Below are 19,829 nucleotides of genomic sequence, written 5' to 3' on the forward strand. Positions count from 1 at the left end.
GGAGCAGCCCTCTTAGTTTTGGATGCTCCCACAAGTAAGGAATAAGCAAAATGCCAAACTGAGGACTTGCTATTTTAACGCTGCACAGAAAAGAGAGGGCTACTGTCAGGTTGACTATGGGGAACAACTCCCTACCAGAGGAAAACTAAAGGCCCAGGCCCAGGTGTCTGTCTATGATCAGAAATAACTCTTATGGGTAAATCCAACACTATTTTCTTGGTTTGGGAATGACAACACCCTGTCCAGATTGGGCACTGCTGCAAAATATTCAAATTGCCTAGTGTTTTTTTGGGGGGGGGGCACTGCACTTTGTACATTGTATAAGACAGCTCAAGAGAATGATAGACATTTCAGTCAATTAAGATTATTTTAAGGACACGTCCTCTTTCACCCAAGATACCTGAAATATTGTCTCACCCCTTATATTCTCAATTGATCACTGCCTACCATCACTGCTTTTCACTGTAGGAAAGAAAAATACTAAGACACTGCTCCTTCTAACGAAATTAGTCTTTTCTCCTGAACTAGGTGGGAGGAATCTCCCATAAGCATATAGAATCCTTCCATGTTAAAAATACTGTGAAAAATCCCAGTTTAAGAACTCCATTCATTTTCCATGGGTGAAAAGCCTCAGTTGTGATAAAGCAAGCACCTGTCACCTCCTCCTGCATTAACACCATGTAACCTCAAAACTATGTAAGAATTCAAGAGATGATTTCTTAGTTTTTGGTACAAAGGAGACAGATCACTAATTTATGAAGCGAAAAGCACCTAGCTGGGTGTGCACAACATTTATTTGGGACCCACTGGATTGGGGAAAACAGAGCAAATACAATTTTTTATTTAAGAATACTAAATAAACAAAATAATTAAAATGACAGTTACCTAGCCTCAAGAATTGGCACAATATCATCCGTCAGATGAGTAGCATGACCAAATTCATCCTGGACATCTAGAGGAATGTTGAATGGATGCCCAACTCGAAATGGGGGATCCAAAAGACCTATTGAAAACTTCTGAGGCTTGCCCTCTGAGGTAGATGGGGGGGGAGGAAACAATGTACTTAAAATGAAATTGTTTAGTGGTTTAATTCTAGTCATTTGTCACCCATCTGAATGCAGCCTGAATGCTTCAACTCATTTATATTTTATTAACACTTTCAATAATGTTTTCAACATTTAATCCAACTTTAAATAGAAAAATAGTATTTTACTGAGTGTGTCACAGCTAACTTCTGCATGCAAAGAACAGGCACTGACTAGTTAAAGTACAACAACAGTATTAACCTTACCTATTATATTAAATTTAAATGTTTCTGATGGAAGAGGTCTTCCTGCATAAGTGTTGGCATTGCTTTCATTCAAAACCACTTGCAGTTTCAATGTGTAGTTTCCAAGTTTAGTAATATTTTCTGTGTATAATCAGAAACAAAGTTTACAATGAAATAATCAAAATATTGCTCAATTGCAGGGTAGATTTAAAGCAAAAACACTCACCCATTTTTTTGAACCAGTAAGGCCATTTACCCCCATGCTGACTGATATGAGAAATGATTTCCTTATCTCCATTATGGGCTTAAATAGGGGGAAGAAATAAAGCACATATAAAAATTGTGACAAGGTATTTTTAAATGCATTAGGTTGCAAACAAATAATACAGGATATATGTGTATTTTCATAATAATATTAAGGTAACTAAATAAGGGGTTACTCTGCCCACACCAGTGCTGTGTCTACTTAAAAACAACAACCCCACACTAGTTATGTTGCTGTCTTCAAAACTTGTGGTCTTGGGGTGTGTGCCAAATAATGCCTCCAAGTCAGGGGATTACAACCCCTAAATTAAAAATTTGGTGAAGGTGAACTGAAAACTAAATTTAAAGTGAAGTAGGCTCAATTGAGCCCAAGCCATGTTATTTAAAATGACGCTGATTTTGCTTAAATGTCCCCTAATGGAAACCAACAGGATTAGAAAATTAGGCTGCTGGCAGGAAATGTAGAGGTTCACTACTTTTCGAACGCCTTAGTAGCTGAATGAAAAATGGTAATTGCTAGGAGCCTAATCTTCCTCTTGCCCCTTGTGCCTTTGCACAAGGTCAGAAATAAACCTACTTCCCACCCCAGCTCCATCTGGAATTTGGGGTGAGGAAGGTCGTCCCTTTCCAGGTAGGCTGACTTAAGTCTAGGAAAATTAAATGAATGATTTTTAAAGCATGACTTAAAAGTTTCCTATTGCTATTTCTTCTTGTTTCCTAAAGGTTGGTGCAAATTTGGCTACTAAATGTTAATTAGCAACTAAACATAGTATTGTTTCATTCTCATAATTAAGCCTTGCATCTCTTAGTAATACTGTATACATTTCACATACTTTCCTTTTTTTACCAACAGAGGATATATTTTAATATATTCCTATATAGGGTCTAATGAGTCTGCAATGTTAACAGCACAATCCAATTTACTTAGAAGTATATCCACTTGAGTTCAATGAGGACTTTTTTCCAAATAAGTGAGCACCAGACTGCTGCTTAAATATGGGAATACAGGAACCTATACAATGCACAATTTTATCCTCAATTCTTTTTTCCAGAATTGCTCCTTTTGTCCTTACCCTCACAAAAATGTAGCAAAGAAAAATGAAGTTCCCATGACTGATGCATCGAAGAATAGTTGATTGCTTTAGTTTGTCCAGAAACAGCTAACACAACCTTGTAAATAAATCCCCTAAAGTTAGTAGCCTGCAAGAAAATTACTAGCCTGAAATGTGTTGACTCAGTCAGCATGGCCAGTAGCTAGGGAGTGGGAGTCTAACAACATCTGTAAGGCCACAGATCCCCCACTGCTGCTTTAGAGGAATATATTTTAAAATGCATCAGGACTTTAAATGTTTAACACATGAGACATTGTGTTATCCTAATGCAGAGCTTTCCAAACTGTGTGTCGCGACATGTTAGTGTGGCAGTTGCATTATTATTTATACCCCATCCATCTGGTTGAGTTTCCCCAGCATTGTGTAAGTGTTTCACACGAAAGCTCCCTATGCTCCTCTCGGGGCTAGAAAGGGGTTAGTTTAACCTCCGGTTTGCTAGTAAAACTGAATTACTGTGCCACAAAATGATGCATGTCTAAAAAGTGTGTCACCAACGTGAAATGTTTGGCAATTTCTGTTCTAATGGCTAGTGTATCAAACTACAATATAGTAATGTTTTAAAATAATCTAATGAAAACAGATTGCATTCTTACAATGAAAAATGACCTTAAGTTCCACAAGCAATTTCTTCGCTGCTCCATGACTTGACCCCGGAAGCTTTTGCATAGCCTCTCCTTTTTTATTCAGTATTTCAATTCTTAGTGCTCCTATATATAAAAAAACAGAGACCCCCCAAATACATTAAACACATCTAAGTGTAAGTTCTTTTCAAATTCCTCTTGTCCATAAGTTATATTTAAATTACACTACAGATTAGATCCACACACACACAAACACACACACACACACGGTCCATAGAAGTGGATTGGTAGAACATGATATTCCAACCCCCGTCGTTCCTTAGCAGCCTCTCCAAAAGTCACAGAACCCTCTTGAAAGAGTTGTGTTGTGTTGGGGGAGACGAAATACATGAAAATCAGGCAGATAACATTCCATAAGTGCTAGTTCCCTTCATGGAAGTTGCCTCTACCTGATTACTGATGACCCCACTTCCCCCTCAGTCCCCTGTGCCATAGCTCATATTATTCAGGAGGATCCTTTTAGGAGGTATGATGAGCGGCTGGTAGGAGGAATGTCACTTTTTTCTAGATCCAACCCTGTATCATTAACACATACCTATGGTAGCTCCTGCAAGCTTAGTTTCATTTGGTAATAATTCATCTCCATCGGGCCATGTTACTGACAACCTATCAGGAAGCCTAATTTTAAAAAAATAGTTATTATTTACATTTTCTGGCATTGCAAACTTTAATCAGTTAAATCAGCTAGATTAATTCATTTAAACCATGTTGTGAACTGCCCTGAGATCTACAGATGAAGGGCGGTATACAAATTTAATAAATATAAATAAACACAGCCTGCATATTTTTGAATTAACAGGTTAGCTTTTTCATTGGCTTATATAAACTTACTTGGACATTTCCTCTTCAATGTACTTCTTCACTGCTTTGTTGGAAACGGAACGATCAAGTTTGCATATTGGTATAACCTTGGTTTCATCATAGAGTTCCTGGGGTTCCTGAAAAGTTAAGCTGCTTATTCATAAATGCCTTCCGATAAGGAAGCATAGACTTAAATTATATATGGATTCAGATATATAGAACTTTATATCATCAAGGGCAGAACAATCCAACGGGGGTGGTAGTGGTAAATCTGTGCCCCTGGAACCAACAAATCCTGAGCATACCCAATCTCACGTTGGCTAGGGCAGAAGGTGCAGGGTGGGAAAGTAGAGGAAAAGAATTATGCCAGTATCAAGGCTGATATTCTTTCCCGCTCCCAGTCAGGGAGGGTCCAAATCCTCCCCAGATTAGTCTTCACCATGCCCTGCTTTTGCCCTCTCTACCATTGAAGCATTAATTGTGGTTCTATCTATAGTGCCTGTGAGAGGGTTTCCAAGAGACCCATAACATTCTGCAGTGACTCCCCGCTTGTGGAATGCTCCCCCCGGGAGGCTTTTCTCTCAGGCCTTTGGCTAATTTTAAAAGCCATAGGTTGTATGGGGGGTGGTTATTGCTTTTTTTGCTACTGTGATATGTATTTTTCAGTTGTAAATCATTCTGGGATTCTTGGTTGAAGGGCGGTAGAGAAATTAATAATAATAACATTCAATGGCTTCTGGGATGCCCTCACTGAGACTGCAGGATTAAACATTATATTAAATTCAATATAAAATATTATATAGTACAGTACTTAAGTACAGGGCTGTCACCTCCCTTGGCTGTTATCTAAGTGATATGAAGATCTGGGAGGAAAGTAGGTTAAAAGAACTGTTATCTATAATGGAGGGGCTAAAAGCCTTATTATCAAATAAAATGTGAAATGGGTTAAGTGCAGCTATCTTTTTTCTAATATTTCTAAATCAGACATATAATAAACAAGCTAATAAAAAGCTGAGCATCATTTAGAGATTTGTACAAGTTTTTAAGGCAGTGAAGGATAGGCGTGCCTGGCGTACTCTGGTCCATGGGGTCACGAAGAGTCGGACACGACTGAACGACTGAACAACAACAACAAGTTTTTAACAAGTTTAGCTGAAATCAGTTTGACTTGCCTATAATTACTTATTTTCTTCATGGAAGACTTTTAAAGAAATTGTTACCTCCAATCTAATTAAATCACTTAATCAGTTTAAAACTTTTGACTATTCGCTTACCAAAGCTATCTGAACCTCTCCTCCTGTAGCATACACATCTCCATCATGATCTCCATATAGAAAAAAATTCCTTATTGTGCCATACAGTATTGGAAGTGTTTTAATTGTTTTTACCTAAGACACAAACAGAAATTCAGTATTCTTTTTTTACTGCACTCTTTACAGATTTAATTTAATCCTAGAAATAGTATTTGGTAGATCCATTCAAGCTGCATGAACATACAGCAGCAACAAACAACAACAACAACAAAGGCTAACTAACATAGTTCTATTTACTTCATTTCTTCAGTAGCCAAAAACAGTGTTGTTAAAAGCCTCTCCTGTATGCAAATGCAATTTGGTATTTAATAGCTCTTCCCCAGGTGAGAACCCACTGCATGGTTAAATACTGAGCTTACACTATGTTATGAACTGGAGGGGGTGGGGGGACTGTTTAAGAGGTTCCAAGTTTATTCCAAAGACACAGTGCATCATTTCTAAAAAAACCTCTGTTTACCATGCTGGTTCAGTGGCACAGAGTGTTTAGTAAAAAACGTTGTTTGCGCTCTATATTCTGTTAGGGAATAAAAGTTGTTCTGGCTGGGACTAAACCTTCCCACATATCATAGTGACAGGCGTGGCTTGTTTGTGACACTAGGTGGATACCAACATGAAACTGGAACTTTAAAAAAAATCAATGGTAAGAAAGTTTGTGTATTCATTATTTATCAAAGTCAATACTTTCAAAAACACTTATTGTTATAGTAAACCTCTTATTTTATCTCTTCTATCTTTTCATTTTGAAATGTTTTTAAAATGATTAAATTTAGTTGTGATTTTGAAACCTAAGCTGTTAGTAAAATAATGGAGCTTTCTGTAGTCTGCTCCAACCTTGAAAGTAACAGTTCAATCTAGCAAGCCTTAGCAACCATTTATCTGAAATGTGTTTTCCCTACACAGAGGCTGAAACAAAGAAGCAAGGCTGCAGGCTAATGGTTGGGAGGTGTGAAGGTCAAGTTTCAATCTGGTGATGCAGGTAATGTGGGCTAGACCCTAACTCTGAGCCTGAAGTACCGGTATGTTGCCATGCATGTGAAGAGGACAATACAGATACATTTTTGATATCTAGAACCAGGATTTAATGCTGCTTTACCATTTTATGGCATTCTGGATCCTGTGGGATAGGACTTTTTTGTCCATCCCATATCTCTATAAAGTTCTCCCTCTGGTCCCTTTTGGAGAAGGCTATGCCAACTCACAGAGGCAACATGTGTCTGCAGGCATCTCTTTCTCTCACACCTCACCATTTCCCTATTCATCATTGCTGCAAGGATTTCCTGGGAAGGATCCTTGGTGTGGGTATCAATCCTTTGTGGGGGATGGGGGGTGGGCTAGTCTGCTTAGATAGGAAACTGGAAAGATAAGTTCTCCTATTTCCCTTTTCTAAGGGATAACATTAGTTCTGGGCACCACAGTTCAAGAAGGATACTGACAAGCTGGAACGTGTGCAGAAGAGGGCAACCAAAATGGTCAAAGGCCTGGAAACAATGCCTTATGAGGAATGGCTTAGGGAGCTGGGTATGTTTAGCCTGGAGAAGAGAAGGTTAAGGGGTGATATGATAGCCATGTTCAAATATATAAAAGGATGTCATATAGTGGAGGGTGAAATGTTGTTTTCTGCTGCTCCAGAGAAGCGGACACGGAGCAATGGATTCAAACTACAAGAAAGAAGATTCCACCTAAACATTAGGAAGAACTTCCTGACAGTGAGAGCTGTTCGGCAGTGGAATTTGCTACCAAGGAGTGTGGTGGAGTCTCCTTCTTTGGAGGTCTTTAAGCAGATGGCTTTGATGGTGTTTCCTGCTTGGCAGGGGGTTGGACTGGATGGCCCTTGTGGTCTCTTCCAACTCTTATGATTCTATGATTTCATTAGGGAGAGACACCGCAGGCTGTGTAAAACTTGGTTAGGAGAATAAAGCTTTTACATGTTCTTGTTTTGAAAGTTTACTTGTCCTTATGTTCCCTTACAAAGAAAGTTCTGAGGCTGTGTGTCTCAGGTTTGATCACCTTGACACACACAGCAAGGCTGCTGCTTTTCAAGTTAACAGTCCAGTTCCAATCCCCAGACTGGGCTGTAGTAAGAGGGGGGGAAGTCCTGTTTTGCAAGCGGAAACCCTTGTGCTGATGGGGTATATTTGTAGGTATCAGAGGCAACAGCTGGTAGTGATAATTAATAAATGCCTTATTGAGACTTTTTGCTGCCTTCAAAGAAGTCCCAGATTATCCCAACAGGCTTTGTTAATTTATAAAAACAATAAAATGGAACACATTAACACTGAAAAGGGGTGAGCATCAATATTCACCTTGGGTTGCAACACTCACCCACTCACACCCTACTTGCCAAAACATTGTCTCATTGATTTTCCCTTTGAAGAAGCAGGCTTGCAATTTGTGGCTAGTCCTAGATTCAGCCTTGTATCTAGACATGCATGTGGCTATCGGGGGCCAGAAGTGCCTTTCCCCCTCATAGGCTGATGGGCCACTTACCTGAGATTAGGAGATGTGGCTACAGCAACACATGTGTTAATTACATATAGGTTATATTTCCGCACCATGTTAAATTTGGGGCTACTTCTGAACGATCTTTGGAAACTTCGATTGATTCAGAACACAACTGGAAGAATGAGTGAGCATGTTTTTTTTTGGGGGGGGGTTAAGATCCAGTTTTAGGGCAGTGTTCAAACAGCTAACTACACGTCATCCGCAACAGCTGCATTGTTTGCTAAGTTGTTTCTGGGCATAATTAAAGTGTTATCTATCTATCTATCTATCTATCTATCTATCTATCTATCTATCTATACACACTGCTTGATTGCAATAAAACCACTAAGCCATTTACAAGGAATATTAAAATTATCAGTAAAAAAAAGTATTGTGACATCATGGGTTCATAATGATACTGTGATTTTAATTGTTCTAAGACACCCAGAGGGATATGTATGCATTACAAGGGTGGGGTAGAAATGCTGACATCAATAAAAATATTTTAAAAATTTTTTTACAGTAGCAATAATAGAATCCTAAATTAGCTTTCTATAACATATAATAATGCATAACATCAATATTTTTGTCTGCATTATACATGATAAGCAACAAAGTACTTTATTTCCCCAGCAAACATTCTTTTAAAAGCATATTATAATTTTATTTATATTAAACTTTTATTGCATCAAGATCAACAAATCTGCATTAGGCCATCTTAAAAAAGTGTCACCAACAAGCAATTAACTTACCAGCTGCCCAGTTTTGTATGTCTTTCCATCCCATTCTATTGCCAAAAATGTAGACCAGGGACTCTGCAAGCGCTTAGAGTGCAGCTCAGTGCGTGTAATTATTCCTTTGAAGTGTGTGAATTTTATTTGTTTGTCATGTTTTTCATGGCAGTCCTTGAGCCACAATGCAAATTCTCTGTCAATTTTCATTCTTTGCTCCTGTGAAGAATTTTGAACATGTATTAGAGTAACTGTAGTTCAGCCTTTAGGGATGCGGGTGGTGCTGTGGGTTAAACCACAGAGCCTAGGGCTTGCTGATCAGAAGATCGGCAGTTCAAATCCCCATGACGGGGTGAGCTCCCGTTGCTCGGTCCCAGCTCCTACCCATCTAGCAGTTTGAAAGCATGTCAAAGTGCAAGTAGAGAAATAGGTACCGCTCCGGCGGGAAGGTAAATGGTGTTTCCGTGCGCTGCTCTGGTTTGCCAGAAGCGGCTTAGTCATGCTGGCCACATGACCTGGAAGCTGTACACCGGCTCCCTCGGCCAGTAATGCGAGATGAGTGCCGCACCCCTAAATCAGACACGACTGGACCTAATGGTCAGGGGTCCCTTTACCTTTAGTCTTTATGACTGTCTGAAGGTGCATTCTTGTGCAGGCCTCAGCTTCAATTAGTCATTATTTAAAATTATGAAGATACAAGCTGTGACAATTTTAATTACCCACAATGTTCCTGACTTAGCATCACTTGGCCACTGAGGGGAATTAAAAAGGTGATTATACCCATCTGCTCAGTACTACTACTAAAGCCAGGTAAGCCTCCCAAGGTCCATTGATGAAGTAGGGAAGGAACCTACCAGAAAGTACTTTGCCCAGGGCCCTCTTAGACTAGGAGCCAGCCCCGACGTTAAGGTAACACATACAACAAAAGTCTAAACTTAGGCAATGTAATTTAAAAATCTAAATAAGTCAATAAAAAGACAGGAAGCTCACATCTAATGGTTCTCTTAATTTATTTATCCAATTGTGACAAGCAATTAAATTGAACAAGTATTACCTGTCCATTGACAATTCTTGTAAAAAGTGTGTTTCTGTCTTTTAACTTCAATTCCAAATCCATGAAAGTCAGTTTGTTTGTGCTGACCTGAAATCTGTCATTTGTAAATAACACACCAGAAATTCTGTTGTAACATTCAGATGGGGCAAGACCTCTCTTCTTGGGCAGAGCACACCACTCAAAGCTTAGGGAGAAAGGTGATGATTAGAAACTTTTACAAAAATAATAAAAATAATAAAAATGTAAATTATTGCATAGGCATAATCTTACTCTTCAACAGTTGTGTATGGTATTAGTCTTCCATTCCAAAAACATTCAAAAATAGGCCTTTTCCCTCTTGCTCCCTTTTCTATTACATAACAATCTTCATCATCATTGTCATCTTTTAATTCTAAATTGAAAAATGAGTGTCAAATTACAAAGGAATGCAAGGACAGAAGACGTTGTTCTCCAAAATAGAACATTAAACCACTATTTCTAATTATTTATTAGTCATACAGTTTCCCCTAACATATGCAGCAAACTAATAAAAGTTATTCAATACTGGTAAATAAAGTAAAGTAAAGTAAAGTAAAGTAAAGTTTGTACAGCTTAATACCCAGTGACCCAATAGGCTTCATGGTTTTCTTCCATGTCATACAAAATAAGGAACAGATCACCCTAAAGGTTTTAGCCAAATGTCCCCATCAATCTTAGGTTTATTTTAAAGCATAAGAATTTCAGGTTGCATAATGTAATTATAGCCCTGTCCTTCACCATGTACCCCGCCCCAAGGCAGGTTACCTCCAAGCTCAATACTATAAGTTAATTAAGTAAAACCTAAACAGTACTGGATCATAAATTAAGCTGAATGAAGAGCAGACAGAAACAGCAAAATTGCAGTGAGGGATATACTAATCTCATCCTCCAGCCCCAATTGTCAGTGCAAAAATGTGTGGCTTGACCAGTTGTTGAAATGTATACAGTGTTGAAACCAGATGCACCTCAGAAGGCATTCCACAGCCTAGTGCAGGGGTCCCCAAACTAAGGCCCGGGGGCCGGATGTGGCCCAATCGCCTTCTAAATGCAGCCCGCGGATGGTCTGGAAATCAGCGTGCTTTTACATGAGTAGAATATGTGCTTTTATTTAAAATGCATCTCTGGGTTATTTGTGAGGCATAGGAATTCGTTCATTTTTCCCAAAAAAAATATTTTCCACAAGGTCTGAGGGACAGTGGACCAGCCCCCTGCTGAAAAAGTTTGCTGACCCCTGGCCCAGTGGCTACCATAGAGAAGATCTTCTCAGGTACTGCCACTTCACAAACTTCACAGCACAGCAGAACTGCCAACAAGGCCTCCCTTGCAGATTTCAAAAACTGGACAGGTCTATAACAAGGGAGTAATCCTTCAGATATTCCTGGCTTTGGATGTCAACAGAAGTACCTTTAACTCGGCTCACAAGCACACAGGCAACCAGTGGAGGCACAATGTGCGCCTGACCATTTGTGTCCACCAGCACCCTGGCATTCTGCACTGACAGCAACTTCCAAACAAGCAGCTCCACAGAGAGTAAGTAAGAACTGTCCAGTCTTCAGGTTAACAGAGCATTGAGCCAAGTTATTTCTTTCCAAGAAGGACTGTAGTTGACAAACCTGTCAAGACCAGTAAATAGGACACTTCTATCCACTGAAGCTACCTAGGCACTTTCCCCCAAACTCTTTTTGGAAAGGCGAGCCATTGCCATACCTGCCGTGGCAGTATGCTTGTCCTGCTCAGCGTCAATGAAAAGGTTGCTGGTTATGGTGGAACCCAGGTAGACAAAATTGTCTACCACCTCAAGCATGTTGTGACCAATGCTGATTTGTTGAGTGCTGGTGATGTCCTGACCAGGATGTTGGTCTTCATCATGCAGGCTTGGGCAAAACGGCTGATGAGACTCTGGAGAGCAGAGCTTTCCAAATTGTGTGTCGTGACAAATTAGGATGTCAGCTGCAGTATGTAGGTGTGTCGTGGAAACTCTCCCCACTCTCCTCCCAGAGCTGGAAAGGGGTTAGTTTAACCTCTAGTTTGCTAGTAAAACTGAATGACTGTCTCACGATATGATGCACGTTTAAAAAGTGTGTCACCAACATGAAAAGTTTGGAAAGCTTTGCTGTAGAGCTTCCTCAGAGTGTGTTGTCAAGGTTGTGTCATCTTCAAACAGCATCTCCCAGATAATAACCCACCACACTTTTGTCTCGGCATCGAGATGTGCCAGGTTGAATAGACCCTCTCACTTCTTGAATGAACACACACATCATCTGCAGATGATCTGGAGGCATATGAGAGCGACAGGGAGAAGAATATGCCAAAGAGAGTTGGGTTGAGAACATAGCCCATCTCAACACTGTTTTTATTATTATTGGGGAGGCATCTGAGAATGAATTGTCATACTGGACGGTGCCACATATGTTCTCATGGAAGGAAACAGTCATACTATAGTGCTTAGGTGGGCATCCTATCTTGTTGAGCAGTGTGAAGTGTCCTTTTCGGCTGACGAGGTCAAAGGCCTTCATCAGGTCTATGAAAGTGATTTACATCGGGCAATAGTTCCCTATTGCTACTCTCTGGAAAAAGTCAGAATGTAGAAATGAAACCACTTCAGTGCAGTGTTCCCCGCTCCCAAGCTAAAGAGCTGCACAAGGAGAATGCAAAACGTAGCCTTCGTTATTAGTACTTCAATGAGAAATAGTATGAAAGTTACCCAACTTACTTGAAGGAAAGCAAGGATCATCAGGATAGGTTTCTTTATCATACAAGAAAGGGTGATAGCGTATAACACCTTCCACTACACCGTCTCCTTCAACTTGCGCCTTGAACTCAAAACTATCCGCTGCTGTACTTATATATAATGTCTGCATATCATCTTTAATTTCTCTAAGATTCACAATCTTAGGTGTCTTCCCCTTTTCATACATTGAAATCTACAAATAAACAACAAATAAATGCAAGTTCCTCATATAAATCTTGTTCGTTGCCACGGTCATCAAGAAGCAGAAATAATATGAACTTAACAGCATGCTCCAAGATTTGTGCAAACTAGGAATCAGGAGAATCTGTGCTCCCCACTAACTTATAGCTTACAGGAATGGTAGTGGCAGGGCTGTCTAAAGGTTAGAGCCATGGCTGGAGCTTTATCTCCTTGCAGGGCAGATGTACACATTATTAAGTGGGTAGGATCCAGAGGTTCCCACTGTTCAATGGGTAGGATTCCTTATGCTAGCAGAAAGGCACTTCTGCTCATGCAAGGAAGGGACAATATTTTCCACTGGCAGCCCACTGCATCATAGCTCATGCTATTCCCTGAACACCGGAAACAATGCAGGGAAAGGAGGAAATGGGAAAGCCCTGTTGCATAGTCCCTGGTTCTTTTTTTTTTTTTAAATCATATTTATTGATTTTCCAATATATATCTCCAATTACCAATCAAATTAGAATCCAAATTACAGTGGTACCCCGCTAGACGAATGCCTCGCTAGACAAAAAACTCGCTAGACGAAAGGCATCCGCTAGCGGAAGGCTGCCTCGCAAGACGAATTTTTCTATGGGCTTGCCTCGCAAGACGAAAAAATTGCCGACCCCCCCCCGTCAAACTGCTCTTCCCCCGTTGGTGCTTCGCAAGACGAAATTTTCGCTATACGACAGCACTCGCAGAACGAATTAATTTCGTCTTGCGGGGCACCACTGTAATTATACAATTCCCAATTAAAACAATTCCAATTATGCCAATTTTTTTAATAATTTGTGGACTCCCCATGTCTCGGACTCCGGAGCGCTTTTCTCATCTCTTTCAGTTGCATTCACAGTCCAATACTTTCACAGCCTCTGATATATGCCAGCAAGCAGACACGATTATAATAAGTAATGTCTCTGTATGGATAAAGTCACTCTCATTCCAAGTGTCACATTCCGGCCGGGACCATCTTCTCCCTCCTTCTATTACAGACCGAACTTCTCACACAGCTCTCTCCCCCGCGAGCCTTCCATCCACCCCTTTCGAGGAGAGCCAGACACCTCCATAAATTCCACTATCAATTGTCCGTCAAGGCTGGCTTCTCCCTTTGAAGTGGTGTTCAGCTTCACGGGCTCTCCTCAGCAATTAATCTTTGCTGCGCCATTACCAGCCGGAAGTCCTCCATTGCTATTAAATCATTCCAAATCTTGTTTCAAGTCCATACAGTTTGTTTATGTAACGTCCAATTCTATCTAATTCACTCGCAGTCTTTAAAATCTGCTTGCTATTTCCCTGTGAAAGTGGATTTTCTGGGGGAGGTTTCGCCCGTGTTAAGTAAAATATTGAGGCAAAACAAACGAAGGGTCCAGAGCTCCCCCCCTTCTTTCACATACCAATGTAAAGTCCACATCTTCTTCCAATTTTCATTCTTAACCGCTCAGGGCTGCTGTTAGCAACATTCTTCCCACTCCTTTGTCCAAGGCATGCCCAAAACCTTCAGCCAGATTTATATTTCCAGTTCTGGGAGTCGTGCACGAACGGGGCCGGCATCCAGGAGCTCTGATCCTCCACGAGCCCTATGCGCCCAGGACCCCCCCCCCCCACTCGGTCCTGAAGGATCAAAGTGGGTTGAGGGGTATCCGCGGGTGAGGCAGCCCTCCCCGTCATCCCGGGGAGGTAAGGGAGGCTGCTTACTCCCATCGCAGCCGCCAAATTAACTCGTGATGGATAGCACAGGTGTTAAGGTCCGCCATTCTCCCGCTGTGCCCGCCGGAAGTCCTCATAGTCCCTGGTTCTAAGCAAATGTAATTATTTGCAAACCAATGTATATAGATATATAGATCCTACCTCAATATCAATATTGTTGAAAATTCTTGCTTCCTTCATTGGCAAATTAATTTCATTTCCTTTTGGTCCATGGATATAGTAATGGTATATGTGTCTGTAAAAAAATGGTATATGTGTCTGTTAAAAGTTTGAATAAAATACATTTACAAAATTGGTACACTGTTGAATATTCAAGCAGGCATTTACTTCAAGTTATAAAATGGGCACCCCACAACTGGCAACTGGAAGCCTGAAAGCAGCACTAAGTGTACTATGCACTAATATAGACTAGTATAAATTTATAGTAAATTCAATTAATAAGTGATTTGCAGAAACTGTACAAAAAAATCTTAAGTAATGCAAGATTTGAGTCAATAGCATTTGAACATAATAACTATTTTAACAAACAACTCACGATAGTTGCCTCGTCCAAAGGTAAAAATTGTTTTTCAGGTACTGCACGTGTTTTGGCTGTACTCCTGTAATAACTACTGCAGTGAAACCTTCTTTGTCTTTTTCTTCCATGATAAGATTGTGCAGGAATCGTTCATCATCATTAACAATATGGGAAGAGTCAGATGGCTTTGAGAAAAAGTTTTAAAATAAAATGAAATAGGTCACTTGACTGGAATTGTAAAACCATAAACTGGGCAACAACTGCTCTCATCTTTCTTGTCCTGCTGCTTAACAGAAAAGAGAAAACTAGTTGGTACAATTAATTTCCCAACAAGTGCCTAAACCCTAGTAGCTACTTGTTAAGTACTAAGATGACCTTTTTTCAAGTATTTCGTATAACTTAACAAATAATTTAAGTTCCCTACCTTTCTGTTTCGAATGTATCCCCTGTATATAGCTTCTTTGTTTTTCTCTTTCTTTTCAAAATCTTCTTTAGAAAGGACAAGCTCATGAACATCTTTAGAATCTGCTGGTTTGCTTATCATCTGTTCAAGATTAAAAAATAATAATAATAATAATAAATAGAGTAGTTTCAGAATTACAATCCTGGATACAATCCCAGGAGCACACAAAGAGCAAGCTAAACAGAAGCCACATCTGTCAAAAATGCACACAAGATGACAAGGGACCACCAGTATGCATTTCCCCCCAGTACAGCACTCAGATATAGAATACACCCTGTCTCATTACTCTGTTGTGTTCAAGACAAAGACGGCCTTCTCTCCACCAGCAACACAGACTCCTAAGCAGAGTATTCTCATTCATTTTAAGTGTGTAATATCCAGTGTTTGAGACCAGCAGTCCCAACTGCCAGACTGTGGTTCATGTAGGACAACTATTGTTGCCAACTAACAGCTGGGAGGCAAAGGGGGTCCTGTTCACTTACCAAAGGCCATGAAGGGTGTGGGTAAGCCAAACCAGTGTTCCCAATACCTAGATTAGCAACAGGCTATGTGTGTTATCCTGCTTCTGTATGCAGCATACCTGTAAAGTGTACACCATGCTGATACACTAGTCATAATGAAAATCATCAGACCATTGTCACCAATTAGCTATTAGAAAGGAGGCCTGTCCACTTAGTAGTTATTGGGAACACTGGTTTGGCTTACTCACACCCTTCATGGCCTTTGGTAAGCGAACAGGACCCCCTTTGCCTCCCAGATGTTAGTTGGCAACAATAGTTTTCCTACATGAACCACAGTCTGGCAATTGGGATTGGTGGTCTCAAACACTGGATAGCCAAAAAGTACACATAAAATGGGACGTGGGTGGCGCTGTGGGTTAAATCATAGAGCCTAGGGCTTGCCGATCAGAAGGTCAGCGGTTCGAATCCCCGCGACGGGGTGAGCTCCCGTTGCTCAGTCCCAGCTCCTGCCCACCTAGCAGTTCGAAAGCACGTCAAAGTGCAAGTAGAGAAATAGGTACCGCTCCGGCGGGAAGGTAACAACCCAAGAGTCATCCGCGACTGGACCTAATGGTCACGGGTCCCTCTACCTTTACCACATAAAATGGCTGAAATTGTAAAAATATAAAATGTTACTTACTCTGGTAGACTGTCCAACAAAAAACACTGCTTGTTTACCGCCAACCCCAAAATATGATATATCACTGTTTAAACTGCGGGGTACTGCTGAAGGACGTACATATCCTGAATGGTCACTAATACCAAAATTAGACAAAAAAAGAAATAGCAGAAACTGTTAAATATGCAAGTGTGAGTATATCAAACATTACTGAAAACTTTTCCAATTAATGACAATACCAAGCAAGAACATGTAATGCTTACTACTAACTAAACATTACAAAATATCTCCATTATGTATTCATTCAAATATTCAGAAACGTTGATTTGCTTCCTGGTAATTACTAGAGTATTTCAAGTGGTTGACAAAGTTATCAGTGTAAAAACTACGTACCTTAACAAAAGATAAAAGACTTGAAATACTGAGACCTCAAAGTATAATTATTTGGACTTTTGGTTAGCTGTTTCAATTTCTCAGCATTTAAGAACTAAGAACTAAAACATGTCCCGAGAACACTGAATTCTTACACAATGAAATTCATCAATTTTATACTTAAATACTATTGAAATTAGAACATCCTAACCTTTTCATATCACTTTGTCGTGTAAACTTTGATAACCGATACACAGCCCAATTATTTAGTTGTTTAGAACTCATGCCTCTTCCATTATCAATCACTGCAACGGCTGGTTTCCCTTGTGAGTCATCAAATAACTATTTTTTAAAAAGAAGAAGAAACAGTATATGATGATACTATCATACAACAAGCCTGCAAAACACTGGAGTAGCTCCTTAGTTACTTACCAGCTTTAACTGTATTCTCCGGACGGCAGTATTTTCAGAAGTAGCTGATAAAGAGTTATCAATTAATTCTGCAAGAGCAAATGCTAAACAGAAAGAGAGAAATGTTTTCTAATAATTAAAATTATTAAGAAAAATTAGAATATCCACTTTTGACATGTTCCTGAAAGGCATCATACGATAAAAGCTTCTTTCCCTCTGAAAAGAGGAGTATCTTTCTCTCTGATAGGAGAGGTACCGACAGATGGCTATTAGAAACTTGACAGAGACTCATTCGTACGAAGATGACACTGAATTTTGGTGTGATACTGTAAGTTCAGGTAATGTCTTCTGTTGGGACAATTTCCCAGTCCCAGCCAGCATTTTAGATCAGCCATCCATGATATAATTAGCAGTATTCTGACCTGAGTTCCCCACATACCCCACAACCCAATGTGGGGTGCTATGCCAATACCAGAGATTAAAGGACACTATAGACTGGTACAGCTGTTCAACACATTAAAAAGTATGTTGTTGGAGAGCTTGAGGGGGGGGCAACTTTTTAGGGGTTGTAAAGTGTGTATGCTATTAAAGGGAAAAGAGGAAGTGGGATAGGAAAAGTTTGTTTTAATCCTGATGATATTTATTAAAGATTACTTTAATAATAACTTTATTTTAATTACAGTTTTTTTAATCTATTGCATAGTATTTAATAGCAAACATTGGTCTCAACAATACAATATACTAATTAACTGTGTGCCATACAGTTACAGTTCAAAGAATACCTGATATACTTACGCAGAGGATTTTGTCCTTCACTAGCATAGTATTCATACATTCCACTTTTCACAAGTGTATCATAATGTGGTAGGAAATCAATACGCTCTTTTGTTGCAGAGGGGAGTGACTGGTCAACTGATTGTAGCAAATAGAAAGTCGTGCCATCTTTAACCATTTCCCCTACAACACATATATGAAATAAAAATCCAACTTCACTTCTCATACTTCTGTTTAAATATATTGTATTTAATTATATATTTATTACAAAAAAATTATACTGTTTGAGCGTAAAAAAACTTCACAGCAGTTTACAAAAAGATAAAACACTGAAATTGCCTAATGAACAATTTCCAGGGAACACACTGTGTTCGGAAAGCAGGACCTGCATGTACATTGTTCTGATTACTTAGTACAAAGCTTCTTTCCTCCTTAGACTTGCAATGTAAGTTACTTAGCTTGCAATTTATAAAAAACAATTTAGTAATGAAATCAGATATCCGATTAACAAGGGATATTACCGGTAATTCTTGATAGCTACTGCATGAATGTTAGCACTTAACGTTTGTGTTATTCTTTTAAAAAACTAATTTCCATACACAGAGCATAAAAATATTTCTCATTTCTGATTTTATGTTTTGAAATTCTGCTATGTATACAGAAACTAATTAGTGTTCTGATAAAAAAAATAGAAGTCCTGTGTGGCATCTCAGAAATAAACAATGGGTGAGGCATGAGTTTTCATGTACTTTCCCTACTTTATCAGAGAGCATTTTGGTATAGATTGTATCCATTAAGAAAAACTTACGTACCAAAGTTTTCATTTGTGATCTGTATTCTATTTGTGGTTGTGACGATAAAAGTTTCTTCAGAGGAAATGCCAAATACCTACAAAGGCAAGTTAAATATTAAATTAGAAGGGTGGAGGGAGATAAAGCAGAGCTTGGGTTAAAACATTCAAGAACCTTAAGAAGTGTCCTACTAGATCAGCCAAAAAGGTTTATATAGTCCAGGATGCACTTTCCTTTAACAATTCCTTATTGTTGCCCCAAGCAACTGGCATTGATAGCCATATTGGACTTGAACCTGGAGAATCTGTTTAGCTGCCCTGGCAAATAGATACTGAAGATACCATCCATTAATTTCTCTAATCCCACTTCAAAGCCATCTTTGGGTGTGTATGTATGGGTGTATGTGTGGCTGAAATTGTGTTTTTTGTTTTGGCTTCGTTTTGTTTTGTTTTGCTTTTATGGGATGGCATTCAATTTCGTTGTACTTGTACAATGACAATAAAGAAATCTTATCTTATCTAAACATTTTTTGTAGGAGAAACTCTACAAGGCTATTGGAGCACATTAGACCCTTTCCAGTCTTTACAATGAGCCCTATATTTCATGTGGGCACTTTTTGGTTTAAAGTCATACCTTGGTTTTTGAACAGCCTAGTTCTTGAACATTTTGGCTCCTAAACGATCGAAATCCGGAAGTGACTGTTCCGGTTTTCGAGCGTTCTTTTGGAAGCCAAATGTCTGACGGTGCATCCGCGGCTTCTGAAATTCTTCTCTTTGCAAACATTTTCATTTCTCCATATGATATTGTACGTTCTTTTTATAACCAATATTTATTACTTCTTGTAATATAGGACACATTTTGTTCATCTCATAAATATTGACAAAGATTTACTCAGCTTTATCTGCAGTCTTCTAAACTTTTAAGCTTAAACTACAGACTAGAATGCAGTTTCGATCTGCCCTAGAGAAAGTCTCTGAGCACCTAATCAAAACACTCTTCCTGCGTTTGTTTTACACTTTAATTAGAAGTATTGCATC

General features: G+C 39.4%; 1 protein-coding gene across 1 annotated transcript in view; it reads right to left on the bottom strand.

Moving 5' to 3' along the window:
- The window catches only part of SMCHD1 (structural maintenance of chromosomes flexible hinge domain containing 1), a 65,451-nt gene that overhangs the window by 38,717 nt on the left and 6,905 nt on the right, over window positions 1-19,829 (bottom strand). The window contains exons 2-20 of the mRNA XM_033154982.1: window positions 18,814-18,889; window positions 18,023-18,184; window positions 17,249-17,331; window positions 17,028-17,158; window positions 16,466-16,580; window positions 15,287-15,406; window positions 14,881-15,047; window positions 14,487-14,580; window positions 12,399-12,609; window positions 9,938-10,058; window positions 9,668-9,851; window positions 8,635-8,832; window positions 5,363-5,476; window positions 4,119-4,225; window positions 3,823-3,905; window positions 3,240-3,353; window positions 1,497-1,574; window positions 1,292-1,411; window positions 886-1,030 (exon numbers count right to left, since the gene is read on the bottom strand). Coding sequence (XP_033010873.1) covers window positions 886-1,030; window positions 1,292-1,411; window positions 1,497-1,574; window positions 3,240-3,353; window positions 3,823-3,905; window positions 4,119-4,225; window positions 5,363-5,476; window positions 8,635-8,832; window positions 9,668-9,851; window positions 9,938-10,058; window positions 12,399-12,609; window positions 14,487-14,580; window positions 14,881-15,047; window positions 15,287-15,406; window positions 16,466-16,580; window positions 17,028-17,158; window positions 17,249-17,331; window positions 18,023-18,184; window positions 18,814-18,889 — 2,423 coding nt within the window. The remainder of the gene's footprint in view (window positions 1-885; window positions 1,031-1,291; window positions 1,412-1,496; window positions 1,575-3,239; window positions 3,354-3,822; window positions 3,906-4,118; window positions 4,226-5,362; window positions 5,477-8,634; window positions 8,833-9,667; window positions 9,852-9,937; window positions 10,059-12,398; window positions 12,610-14,486; window positions 14,581-14,880; window positions 15,048-15,286; window positions 15,407-16,465; window positions 16,581-17,027; window positions 17,159-17,248; window positions 17,332-18,022; window positions 18,185-18,813; window positions 18,890-19,829) is intronic.

This window comes from Lacerta agilis, chromosome 7, assembly GCF_009819535.1.
Source record: "Lacerta agilis isolate rLacAgi1 chromosome 7, rLacAgi1.pri, whole genome shotgun sequence".
Lineage (NCBI taxonomy): Eukaryota > Metazoa > Chordata > Lepidosauria > Squamata > Lacertidae > Lacerta > Lacerta agilis.